This window comes from Drosophila teissieri, chromosome X (genome assembly GCF_016746235.2).
Source record: "Drosophila teissieri strain GT53w chromosome X, Prin_Dtei_1.1, whole genome shotgun sequence".
NCBI classification, from domain to species: Eukaryota; Metazoa; Arthropoda; class Insecta; order Diptera; family Drosophilidae; genus Drosophila; species Drosophila teissieri.
This window is the reverse complement of record NC_053034.1, coordinates 17,381,521-17,394,892: the sequence shown is the minus strand read 5'-3', so window position 1 is coordinate 17,394,892 and position 13,372 is coordinate 17,381,521. Positions and strand designations below refer to the sequence as shown.

General features: G+C 45.3%; 1 protein-coding gene across 1 annotated transcript; it reads left to right on the top strand.

Moving 5' to 3' along the window:
* Positions 1-3,916: 3,916 nt before the first annotated feature.
* Positions 3,917-6,027, top strand: LOC122624248 (mitochondrial carrier homolog 2). Its single transcript, XM_043803733.1, has one exon. It carries the CDS (start codon positions 4,016-4,018, stop codon positions 5,189-5,191), a length of 1,176 nt encoding a protein of 391 aa, XP_043659668.1. The 5' UTR covers positions 3,917-4,015; the 3' UTR covers positions 5,192-6,027.
* The last annotated feature ends 7,345 nt before the right edge of the window (positions 6,028-13,372 follow it).

The window sequence follows — 13,372 nt, the reverse complement described above, 5'->3', positions numbered from 1 at the left end:
AGCATTTCCGTTCTGACTGCATCTGCTTTGATTCAAATGTTTAGGTTGAAGTTTTCATTTTTAATACACATTGCCACAAACTATACATATACATAGCACCCCATGAACTTCTGACGCACTCAAGTGCTTAAAAATTCCACAGAACGACACAAAGTGTGTCATAAGCTCGCAGTGGCACAGTGGCGGTCAAAATGGTAGCATTCATGGCATTGCCATTATTTGAAATCGATATCGGTATAAAATAAAGTGGAGAAATAAAAGGAGAATGTATTTCAATAGCGAGATTATTGCATTGCAGCATAATATGCAACTCAACCTAAATTAACTAGTTTTTTTTATTAAATAAAATTCATTTTGTATTAATTAGCTTACTGCAATGTCCAATCAAATATATATATATTGCTATACTCGCCACCTCTGTTCTTTGGGATTCATGCAGACCGAGATGGCTGAATGAAATCAAAACGTTTCCTTGCTCTGATTTCCAGCTTCCGTATCCGTTCTGGAGGCGTTCTTGCAGCTGTGTGCGTGCCTGCTTGTGTGTGTGTGTGCGTGTGTGTGGGTGTGTGTGCGGGTGTGTGTGTGTGGGTGTGTGTGTGTGTGAAGCTCGTAAACAAATTATACGCAAATTGACAGACTTCCGGCCTTATGACCAGGCATCAAGGACATCAAGTAGTTTAGTCTCCAGTCTCCTGGATGCCCAGATGCCCAGCTGCCTGGATGCAGTCTCATTTACCCGGAGCACGTTCCCTCCCCCCGGGAAAATGCTGAGGGGATTGGGGATTGGGTGGTGTATATTAACATAATTACAGTAATGACTTGTTGCCGTACCCTTTACTGCTGAGCTGTCCGCAATTTCCGAATTTGGCTAACATTTCCATTTCCATTTCCAGCCGTTCAGAGTTGCATGGTGGCCACTGCTGCTGCTGCTGCACGGATGGGGCTGGCAACCCTGGCTGACAGAGTCGCCATCGCCATCATCCATTCCCACCGCAAATGCACAACAATGGCTTTCTGGCCATTTGCCGTTAAAATTCACAAACTGTAATTGATCACATTTGCTTTTGTCGTTTGATTTCATTGTCTTGTGCGTGCGACCAAGTCTGTACCCCGCCCCACCACGCCCCCCCCACTCCCAAATTTTCCCGCCCACTTTTCCAATTCGGGAGCCACAGTTGATGGTCAGCGGCTGTTGTTGCCGCTGGTCGGGGCTCATTCATTATGCAAACACCTCGACATGGCTATCTAAACGTGGCCACGTCCGATGCGCTGGGCAACACTGGCAAAAAAACTATATACCCAATCATCAGCTAGAAATCGAAACGAAAATCAAAATTAATACTTCTATATACTCGAAATCAAAGCAAATATAAAGAAATGCTTGAAAGTAATAACTTGATAACTGCTTGTTGTTATATTTTAGTTATACTCAAAGTTATATTAGAAGTTCTGAAAATATTCTGAAATTGATAGTTTTTTCTCCCTCTGCAGCTGAGCAGCCAGCGACTGCCTTTTGCGATTAGTTGCCATTTAAACTGCTGTTACCGCCCCAGAATCCTCACCAGAATCCTCGTCCGATTCCCATTCCCAGTTCCCAGTTCCATTTTGATTCCGAATCGTTTGGGGTTTTTTCCGGGTGTTTTTAATTTTTTCGGGCCTCGGCAGTGGACAGTGGACTCCATCCGCTCGTCAGTTGTGTCCGATGGCTGCGATGGCCGGCCGCCATAGCATTTTGATTTCCGCACTGCATCCGGCAGTTTTAATCCCCCGACAGCAGCGGCGCTGCACTCAGAGCAGCTCAGTGCCGCCATCGCCATCGCCATCGCTACTCTTCAAATGAATGGAAAGTTGAGTTGCAAATGCAACCAGGAATTACAGAGTAGGTTGCAGGGGTAGGTGGGCCACAAGGTAGATAGATACTGCTATCAGTGGTATTATTATCAGCAAAGCTATACTATCTATACAATAATTCCAGGATTCAATGGGCGTGCTCACAAGCTATTCAGTAGCTGATACGACCCTTTGGAGTAGGGAACTGTAGCTACCAAAGCGAGGGAGTCAGGCAAAATGCGAACAGTTCACTATTTACCACACACGCAACGTGGGATCCTCTGCAGCGCGGTGATGGTGGTGGTGCTGGTGAGTGGGTGGTGTGGGTGGAGTGGGTGATGCTCTATTGGCGGTGGCCATCGGTGATGCATGGCCATGGCCATGGCGCTGAAAACGCTACTGCCTGCCACTGTCCAGTTGGTCCGGCCGGCCATTCAGTGTCGCATTCATTGCCATTCATTCGCTGCTGCAGTTCGTGGTTGACCCACCCCCACCCCACCCCTCACCACTCCACACCACCCACTCACTCAGCTGCGATACCCACGGGCAACAACCACCACCCCCTGTGGGATGATGCTTGCTGTTGTTGCTTGTGGCTAACATGCGAGCTTAGGATTTGGAAAACAATTTCACTGTTAGTGGAATGTCAACGTCAGGTCTCGCTCTGCCAACGGCTACCCCATGCCCCACTGCATGCCGCCCACCAAACACCACCCACCGCCCATCACCACCCACTGACGACCGCCCACCTTCCCCTTTTGATGGTCAGAAATTTTAGGCGCGATGCGTCGCACACATCACTAATTAGTGATGTGCAATAATCGTGCCAGTGTGTGCGAGTGTGCGTGTGTGTGAGTGTGTGTGTGAAGTAGGGCGATGGGTGGCTTAGTGGTGCAGTGGATCACTGTGTGTGTGGTACACCGAGAGAATATCTTATAAATACCTTACATTAAATTTCATTTTATTAAGAATTAACTTTTTGTGCTTGGTATTTTAACAAAATCTCCAAATGAGAGGAAAAGGAGTTGTATTTTTACTAAATAACAACGTTTTTCTTTGCGTGCACTTTAGCCGTGGGTGAGATTTGGACATTGGTTCGGTTCAAAAATTGCGACATTGTTAATCAACTGTGCGTGTCGCATAAGTTGCATTTGCATTCGGTCGCTTGGTCGGAATGGATTGCATGCGATTGCCGTTGGCCAGCTGGTGGGTTAAGGCGGGGGCGCAAAAGGGTTAAATTGGGCACTGGGTTGTGTGATTGGTTTCCATGCTCCATGCTCCATGCTCCGTGCTCCATGCTCCATGCTCCAGAGGCCGAGACCAACTGACTCAACAGAACCGGCCATCCAAGTGAGTGGAAATGCGCTGTGGCTCATCCGCTAATCATATGGATAGCGAATTGATTATTCTTGGCCCAGTTTGTGGGTCGTTTGGTTCTGCGTGGGTGGAAGATACCCCAGTAAGTTAAACTGCATTTATTACTTTCTAATACAATTTTTCGCCATTTTTGCACAGCGCTTCATTAGCGGAGTTTAAGCTTTTCTGTGTCGAATGAGTGATGGTTTTAATTCGGCCCCGTTTATGGCTAGCCATATTTTCATTTATTTTCATTTATTTTCCTACCGAATGCCAGCGAGTTTTAAGCATCGAAATCGGCACTAGGTTTTAACGGCTTAAAATGCAATCTGAACGGGGAGGAGAAAGGGGAAAGAGGGTAAAGGGGAAAAAGGGTGAAGGGGTAAAGGGGCAAAGGGCATGGCAGTGATGAAGCTGGCGGAGTGCAGCGGCAGCCAATACGGTGGCATTTAATTGACCAGAAAAACAGCAAAAGAGCTGCGGGGTCAGCCTAATTGAAATTTCATGTTGCAAGAGTAAGTGGGAGGCGGAAATCAATTGGGGCAAGTGTGAGCTGCCCCTTTGCCGCGATTTGTTGTCAAGTGGAGAAGAAAGCGCTCAGCCTGGGCATCGAACTGAAATGAAGCCAATGAAGAGCGATTCAATTGCGTTCAATGGAGCTCTTTAAATATTATTTAAAACGCAGTCGGCCGTGGATCCAATGTCAAATGTCAAATGCCTGAAGGCGAAAGTTCGCAGTACATTTGAACTGAGACGGCAGTCGGTTGGATCATACGTTCCTTCAACTAAATTCGAGTTGTTTGAAATAGTTATAAAGGATACATCGCCAATGGCCCACATGGAGTACAATCGTCGCGATGCGCAGGCAGAGGGATTGCAGCTGGGTGGTGGTGGCGATGCGGACAACAGTGGACTCATGCGACGCACCGCCGCACCACCGATATCAGCGGTGCAGCCGCTGGTGGTGGAGCCACCACTGCCACCTGCCCGTTCCATGAGATCATCCAACCAGCAGCAGCAGCAGCTGCCAGTGGCTCGAGATCCCTTGGCCAGCCGAGAGGGAAGCTGTGTGGGATCGGAGATGGTGCCGGCACATCCGTGCAACCAGGTGCCCGTCCATGGGCGACCCAATCAGCTGGTGCGCTTCTGCCTGCGGGTGGGCTACAATGCACTGCTGTATCCCTACGAGATGGCCAAGGTGCTGATCCAACTGGGCCACGAGCCGCTCCAGGCGCGGCCCTTCTACCTCCGGCTGTTTCAGCGGCGGCCACGCCTCTTCCTGCCCAGCGTCCATCGCTATGTGCAGCACGTGCAGCAAATGGATGGCTACACCGGCATGTACCGTGGGCTGACCGCCCGCCTGGCCGGCAGCATAGTGGACTACTTGCTGGGCGACCTGCTGCTGGCTGCCCTGCGCTTTGCCCCCTACAAGCGGAGCCCCGGGCAGGGACTAACCCTCAAGGAGCTCGCCTGGAACCTGACCAGGGACAGCCTGCGTCTGGCCACCGCAGTGGCCCTATCGCATCCCTTCTACGTGGTCATGGTGCGCCAGATAGCCCAGTTCGTTGGTCGCGAACGCGTCTACGAGGGACTCCTGGCCAGCCTGATGACGCTGGCCCAGCAGCAGGGCTGTGCTGGCCTGTTCGCGGGCATGGTGCCGCGCCTCCTGGGCGAGTGGAGCGTCCTTGTGGCGACGAGCGCCCTGAGCCACCTCTGCCGCCGCCTCCTGCCGATGAGCCACACGCAGCAGCAGTACAATGCCGTGGTCATCCAGATGCTGGCCAGCCTGGTGGCGTATCCTCTGGAGGTCACCTCCGCCTGCATGGCCGGCGCCGGCGCACCACTGGCCGCCTGTGAGCCGCCGAGCATGCCGCTCTACAACCACTGGGTCGACTGCCTCGCGGATCTCTACGCCCGCGGTGCCCAGAACCGCGGAGCCGTGCTCTTCTGGCGCACGGTGCCCAGGATGCAGTTGCTGCGCCACAAGGATGCCAAGTTGGGTTAGGTGAATATGGAGGAGAAGCTGTAAAGTGGTGGGGAATGAGGAGCTCAGAGGTGAGGAAGTATCAGTGGAGTGGAGAGTTCAAGGGGAAGAATAGATGAGGATATGCAAGCTAAGTATGAGTTATGAAGAAAAGAAACATGGAAGAAACTGAAGGATAGAACTACAGGATAGAACTACAGGATAGAACTACAGGATAGAACTACAGGATAGAACTACAGGAGAGAACTACAGGATAGAACTACAGGATAGAACCACAGGATAGAACTACAGAATTGAACTACAGGAGAGAACTACAGGATAGAACTACAGGATAGAACCACAGGATAGAACTACAGGAGAGAACTACAGGATAGAACTACAGGATAGAACCACAGGATAGAACTACAGAATTGAACTACAGGAGAGAACTACAGGATAGAACTACAGGATAGAACCACAGGATAGAACTACAGGATAGAACTACAGGATAGAACTACAGGAGAGAACTACAGGAGAGAACTACAGGATAGAACTACAGGATAGAACTACAGGAGAGAACTACAGGATAGAACTACAGGATAGAACTACAGGATACAAGGATACTTTTGGATCGTGAAGAAAATTAGAAGTTAATAAAATGAACAGAGATGAATGAGGAGTGGGAAGAGCCTAGATATTCCAAAGAATTTTGTTAGAAGAACATTTAGTATGGAAAGCATAGTACAGAAGAGTCACGGAACTGGAAGATTGTGGATAGCGGAACAACCAAAGGCTCATCAGGATCATCGTGTAATGATCATGTAGTAATGATCGTAGTAATAATAATAATAACTATTAAATGCAGTTTTCAACCGTTGCACGTTTGCCATTTAGCGTATTATTAGGCAAACAGTCAACAAAGCCAAAGACATAGACAGCCAGCAGTCAGCCGACATATTTGGCCCATGGAAAAGGACTCAAATGGATGGGGATGGGGATGATGGGGCTGCTGGGGCAACGAGAAGACCCCCAGTTGGGTTGTAGATTTGCACATCCCCTTGTTGTTTTCGCATTCATAAGCTTGCAAAGCTGCAGGGCCGCTCTTTATCTGTATCTTTTCACTGGGACTGCTGCTGTTGCTACTACTGCTGTTTCACCAAATGTCAGCAGAGATTAAGCGACTGGAATCCGGGCAGAATGGAACTAACCAAGGCCAGGACACATGTACGACATTCTATGTACTCCTTAACCCCCACCGACCCATATATGTATGTATGAGTGCATGTGTGTATGTGTGTAGATGGTGTGCACATGCAGTGAGTGTGTACACCCACACAATGAGGCGTAACTGGCAGATGCACGTAATGAAAATATCAAAAATCTACAACGAAATGTGCCAACAGGATTTCAGTGGCCAGTGGCGTGCGGCAAGGGGGTGTGGCAAGGGGATGCGGCAAGGGGCCATAAGTGGAGGGGAGGGGGGAGTGCGATGGCTCAGACACAATTCAGTTTTGGTTCATTTGAATGCGACACATTTGCGGGCCACACTTCGCTGGGCAGAGGGTAGCATTCGGCACTCGCGTCCTTCGCATTCAAAGCCAAAGCCAAAGCTCAAGTGTCAGTGGAGCTGAAAGTCGCATTTCAGATATAGTAAGCAGTTGATAAACCATTTTTTTGTAGTTTTGTAGCTTAAGTAAGCACTTGATAAACCATTTTTTGTAGCTTAAGTAAACAGTTGATAAACCATTTTTCTGCATTCCACTCAAGTAATCAGTTGTTAAACTTCTGTTTTTGCATTCCTCCTAAGTAATCAGTTGTTAAACCTTTGTTTTTGCATACCCTTTAAGCACTTAGTAGCTAGCTGCAGTATCTTAAATTCTCACTTTGTAGAGGCAGAAACCACATATGCTGTAGTTATCAAGTACTGGGTATCTGCAAGTCCGTTGAAAATCGACAATCGATTACCTAAATGCCAGTTATGCTCGGTGGTTGCTGCTGCAAGTTGGTCAGGTTCATTTGGGCCAGAGAAATCAAGAGTCAAAAGTTGGACCTCCTACATCTTCCATAAACGTTGCAAAATTACTAGTTATTACATGAGCGTGTGTATGTGTGTGCTCGTGTGTGTGTGTGTGGTTTCTGTGTGTCCATGTGTGCGTGTGTAGCTGTGTGTCTGTGTGACGATGACAGTGCAGTGGGTATAAGTCGTATCGTCTTAATAACCAAAAAAAGGCATCAGCCGTCAGGCTTTGCAGGACTACAAGGACTACGTGTCCTGCAACATTCACGCATGCCTGCATAGAGGCATGTATATATATATATATGTATATATAGATATATATTTGGTGTGTATGTAGTGATTCGATATATATATGTATGTACATAGATAGGGCTTCGTGTGTGTTGGGGCAACTGTTGAGCAGAACACGATGCTGTTGTTACTGTCGCCTGGCAAAATGCAATTAGACTAACGATGCAACACAATTTTGTCTCCAGCTTCATAAAGATGCGATGCCCGGGATAAAGGATGAAGGATAAAGGACATAGTCAGATGGTCAGTGGCGAATCGAGGGCTCGACATGCACTTCCTCGCAAGACAGTCTAAAATTCTAATGACAAGAGCATGAAATTGTTAAATATGTTAAACCAAACAACCACAACAAAGGTTTTTTTTACACGTTTTGCTTTCTTCATTAATCCAATATTAAATTGAATTTATTCCTTTACATAAGTACACAAATTGGCAATTGTTTTCGCACAAACCTCGCACACTGAGCTGCAATTTCGTGCTTCAATTTTTGTTCATCTGTGTCTATGTACATACATATGTACATGTATGTATGTATGATGTAGCGGAAATGCTGAACAAAGTCAGGCATTTGCATGGATAACTTGGGGCTTTGTCTTGGGCTCAACTCGCAGAGCTGCTGGTTTCTGGGCTCTGAAGTAATTGCCCAGAGTGCGGGCCTAATTAACATTAATAGCGTGTCCATTATTAAGTCAATTATGAATTATTATTGGAATCAGATCAAATTAAAGCCACATCTGTATCCGTTTCCAAAACGATATGTGTATATTTATATGTGTAAGTGCAAGTGCATGTGTATGTTCATGTGCATGTGGGCTGTGTTCTAAGGGCGGGCATAGGAAAATGAGAATGAAAATTGGAGGGTAAATGTCATAATTAACACTAGCCACTAAATGCCAGTGTATGGGTTATTCATTGTTATTAATAGTCCGACATGTTCCACTGAATGCAATCGCTTTGAAATGACGCCAATGATATGCTTATAGCCCATATAATGTTGCATAGTTGATGTAATATATACATATACATATATATTGTTTGAAATGTTTGAGATGTGATTTAAAGCGGTTTTGGGGCTGGGAACACGGTGTGTTCTCACTGCACCGACAGACAGACAGGAAGTGCCGGTGGGAAGCACGCGTTTCCCGGCGGTTCACAAATATATTACGCATACGCCGCATCGGCTTCCGACTTCCGACAACAGCAACAACAACAACAACGTCGTTTCAACGGCGGTTTCAATTTTATAACGTTAAACCAATTAACAGGTTTTGCACACAGACACAGGCACACACGCAGACACACGCATTCATGAGGTGTTAATCGACGTCATTCTGATGTAAAACGCGATGAGAAGCAATATATATTTTATGGGTTGCGTAATTAACGCGCAACAACAATAACACACTCACTCACCCACACACACACTAACACACACACACACACACAGGTTAATGAGGCTCCATTGATTATGCATACGCGTTTTGCGGGCGCGGAATGTGCGCGCTTGTGTGGGTGCAAGGGGGGTGGGGGGTACAAGTGAAAAGAGGGAAGGGCGGAAGGGGGGCGGGAGAGTGGCGGCTTCCCACATCAAATTAAAATGTTACATATGCTAATGAAATCAGCCAAAATGATGAGCAATTATGAATAGCTTAATGGGATTGCCGATGACTGGCATTGGTTTCGCTTGCTCGATTTTCCTTTGTTTACCCAACTCGTCCTTTGAGGCGCTTTCCCCCTTCCCCTTTCCCCTTTCCCTTTTCCCCTTTGAGTTTGCCGATGGAGCGTATTTTTTTGCAATCAGCTCCTGCAAAGCTATTTACGTAATAGAGTATTAGTTTCTATTATTTTAGGCTATTGCTTATAGACTTAATATATGATTACTTCATGCTTCATATGATTACTTCATTTTTGTAAGTTTAAATGTATTTTTACTACTTTATGCTACTTTTTAGAGATAAAATATATTACACTATTTTATATTTCTTGTTTAGGGATTAAATATATTTTATGTTGTTTTTTAAGGATTTAATTGTATATATTTATGATGTTTTTTAGGGATTAATATATTACAATATTTTATGCAATTTCTGAAGGATCAAATTTATTATTTTATTTTATGCTACTTTTTAAAGATAAATTATATTACATTATTTATTTAATTTTTTAAGATTAAATATATTATACTATTTTATGCTATTTTATATGGATTAAATAATATATTTATATCTATCTATTATATATATATTTATATTTATCTATTTTATGCTATTTTATAAGAATTAAATATATTATTACTATTTGATGCTATTTTATATGGATTAAATATATTTTACTATTTGATGCTGTTAATGCTGTTTACGGATTTAATAGTATTATATATTTATAATGTTTTTTAGGGATTAATATATGTATTACACTATTTTATGCAATTTTTGAAGGATTAAATATATTATATAATTTTATGCTTTTTAAATATAAATTATATTACATTATTTATGCAATTGTTTAAAGATTAAATTGATTATTCTATTTGATGCTATTTTTTAAGGATTTAATATAGTATACTATTTGATGCTGTTAATGCTGTTCAAGGATTTAATAGTTAATATATTTATGATGCTTTTTAGGGATTAATATATTGTACTATTCTATGCAGTTTTTTAAGTACTTAATCTCCATTGAACTCTGTGTGTACAGGCGTGTTTTTCCAACTCCAACATGTGGAATTATTCCGTTTGTTTGTCGTACTTTCCCATTGACACACTTTCCCCACTGATTCCACGCTTAAAGCAAATTTTTGGACATGCTGCTTGCTGCTTTTTATGCGGGAGGAGGAGGGGGAGCGGGAGGGGGAGCAGGCAGGTGAGCAGCCAGGTGTAAATTACAAAACTTGTAAGATTTTCCCTGGTATTTCCTCTGCGGGCGGGGAGATGCTGATGATGATGATGGCACTCCTGGCACTCCCGACACGACTGTCGTCATAGCTGGCTGCCCCGGATCTCGACTCGAACGTAATGCCAACAATTACGCAGCTGAATATTTTATGAGCCAAGCAGATTAATATGAATATTTTATTATCATTTTAGATTCCTTATTTCCCTTCCATCGCACTCCATTCCCATTCCCCTCTCCGAAGAGCCAAAGAGCCAGAAAGCCAAGGAGCCAAAGAGCAAGGAGGCGTGGTCCGAAACCAAAAGGAAGGACCAAGGCAAAGTCAACTCGGAAATATGCTTTGTTTGGGTTTTGCTCCTCCTGTCAGGACATCAGGCCGATCCAGATGGAGCTACTTGCAGTGTTATTACACAGGCAGCCTGTTGCAATATTCCAAATTCCAAACTGAAATATATTCAACATACATTTGCAAGGTTTTCCCAAACTAATTGCAGGCTGCTCGACCCTAATTGTGTACATATTCAGCATCTTCTGGTTGGTTTTTTTTAGGAATATATATATATATTTTTTTAATATTCCACGAAGTTTAGCGGACTGCAGAGCATTTAATGCTCGACTTTCTCGTGGCGGAACTTAATTTTCAGCTGCCTTGGCTGACTTGCTGGATGCCGGCACAGTTTTTTGCACCTTGGCAGACGAAAATGTTTGTGCCGGCCCCTTGCCAATGGCAACAAACAAAAAAGTGTGCAAGGAAAGCGAATAAATGAAAAACGCAGGACGCGCTGGGAAAATGTGGTGAGAACGGAATTTATGACCACGAGCCTTCAAAGGGCCAAGTTGCCTAAATGTTTTTTCTTCGCAGCGCCAGCCTCAGACAGGCAAATAAAAACGGGCCAAAACAAATTGTGGCCCAGAGTGCCGGCCTCGTCCTTCGTCCTTCGTCCTCGCCCTTCGTCCCCTTCTCCTTTTTTCCCCCCATCCTTAATTCGCAGTCAAAACCAGAAAGCCACTTGGAAATGTGTAGGGTGCAAAAAATTAAAAAAAAGAAATGCTGAAAAAAGCCGAAACATTTTCTTTCATTTGTTGCGTTTTAAATTTTCATGCGCAGCGAGTGTCGGCAATTACCAAGGCCTAAACTATATAAACGTATGTACGAGTATATAGTTTTCGGGGATCGTGGCGGGGGGAGGGGAGGAAGGGGAGGCGGGCAAATAATAACGTCGTCATGTATAAATTGCCTGCCACGCCCACGCCCACAGACGACTTGCCGGATTGGCGGGGGCATCTCTGATTTATGCAGCCCATAAAATTGCCTGGCGTGTAAAAAGTGGAGAAAGTCGAAGCTGAAGAAGTGCAGCAGCAGCCGCAGCAGCAGCAGCAGCAACCGCATCTATTTTGAGGGGGGGTGGGAAAAGGGGGGAGGGGAAACAGTGCGATGCGGGATCGCAGTCCGAATCCAAGTCTGAGATGGCTTAGCTCCGGGCTGAAAGGAGCTCAACGTGTTTCGGCTGCAGGCGCAGGATGTCTGTCAGCTCGGCAAAAGGGTTTCCAGTTCCCAGTTCCTAGTTACCAATCCCAGTGCCGTCTTCGTAAGCGAACTAGTTCCTCCAACTGAGAGGCAAAGTTCTGCAACTCAAAAAGTGCAAGTCTACAAATTAATTGTGTTAAAGGCCATAATTTATTATTACAATAAGTATGGCATTCCTGTGCCAGAATTAGCAAGCAATCAGTGAAGTCAATGGGGGAAAACAACACATATTGGACTCCGGTTTTCCGGTGTGTCTGTGAACCGGTTTCCACGCATCCTTGGCTGCAGTCCTGCTGGCCTGTTGGTCACGTAGCTTAAATGGAGTCCCAGGAGGACTCGGGGACGGGAACCGGGAACTGGGAGCTGGGAACCGGAGGCGTTCGCTCACGTTCATGTCGGTTGGCAGGCGGCATTATAATGCATTTCCTTCTTCCTCCTTTTTTCTTTTTTTTCTTTTTTTTTTTTTGTGCAGCCCGTCTCTCCGGCTTTGGCTGGCACTCATTATGCGTTCGTCTTGAGCTCCGGACTACGGACGAGGGACGCGGGGTGCGGTATGCGGGACGCAGGACTCCGGACTGACAGGTCCTGAATAGGCAACAGGCAGAAGGTCTCGTGCGATTTTTCCTTGGCCGCACAAGCCTGACTGCACTTCAATCAAAATCAAATATTACACCCGGCAGAAGAGGAAGGCAGGTGCCAGCACATGCACTGCACAAAAAAAATGTGCATAAGATTCAGAAAATATTAATTTTATTTAGCTCTAAAATAGAAAACACTTAATAGGGTTTTTATAAATTGGAGTTTGAAAACTTGAACGGTGAACTTGCGTTGCCGCCAAAAAGTATGATATGATAATTGTTTCGAAAACGTTGCCCCCAAAAGTATGCTATTCAAATTATTTCGAAAATGTACTTGCGTTGCTCCAATAAGTATACTATGAAAATTATTTCGAAAACGTTGCGCCAAAGAGTATGCTATGCAAATGTTTCGAAAACGTACTTGCGTTGCCGCCAATAAGTATGCTATGGAAATTGTTTCGAAAACGTATACGACCCGTTGACGGATTTTCCAATGCCAATTTCCAATGACTGGGCATTGCTCAGTGCCACTCAATGCCCCACATGTGCGCCGGCTTTGGCCTTTGTTGTGTGCCCCAGACATGCAGACAGATATAGCTGGCCCTGGCTTGATTACGCACGTTTATTGCTGGAAAAGAAGCAGGAATTGGAAACCGGATCGGAGAATAGGATTCGCAACGTGGCGTTGGGCGTTGGGTGTTGGGCTTTCGGCTTTGGGCCCTGTGCTTGGCCATTAATATGCGTTGTGTGGCCTGCAAATGCACAACATGATTACTTGCAAATCACCTGAATGCGATGAGGATTATGAATGGCAATGTGTGTGTGTGTGGTGTGTGGTGTGTGTAGCTGTGGAGTTGTGGAGCAACAAGTGCTGGAATTATTTATTTCTAATTAAAATTTGAACCGGTCGCGCCGCT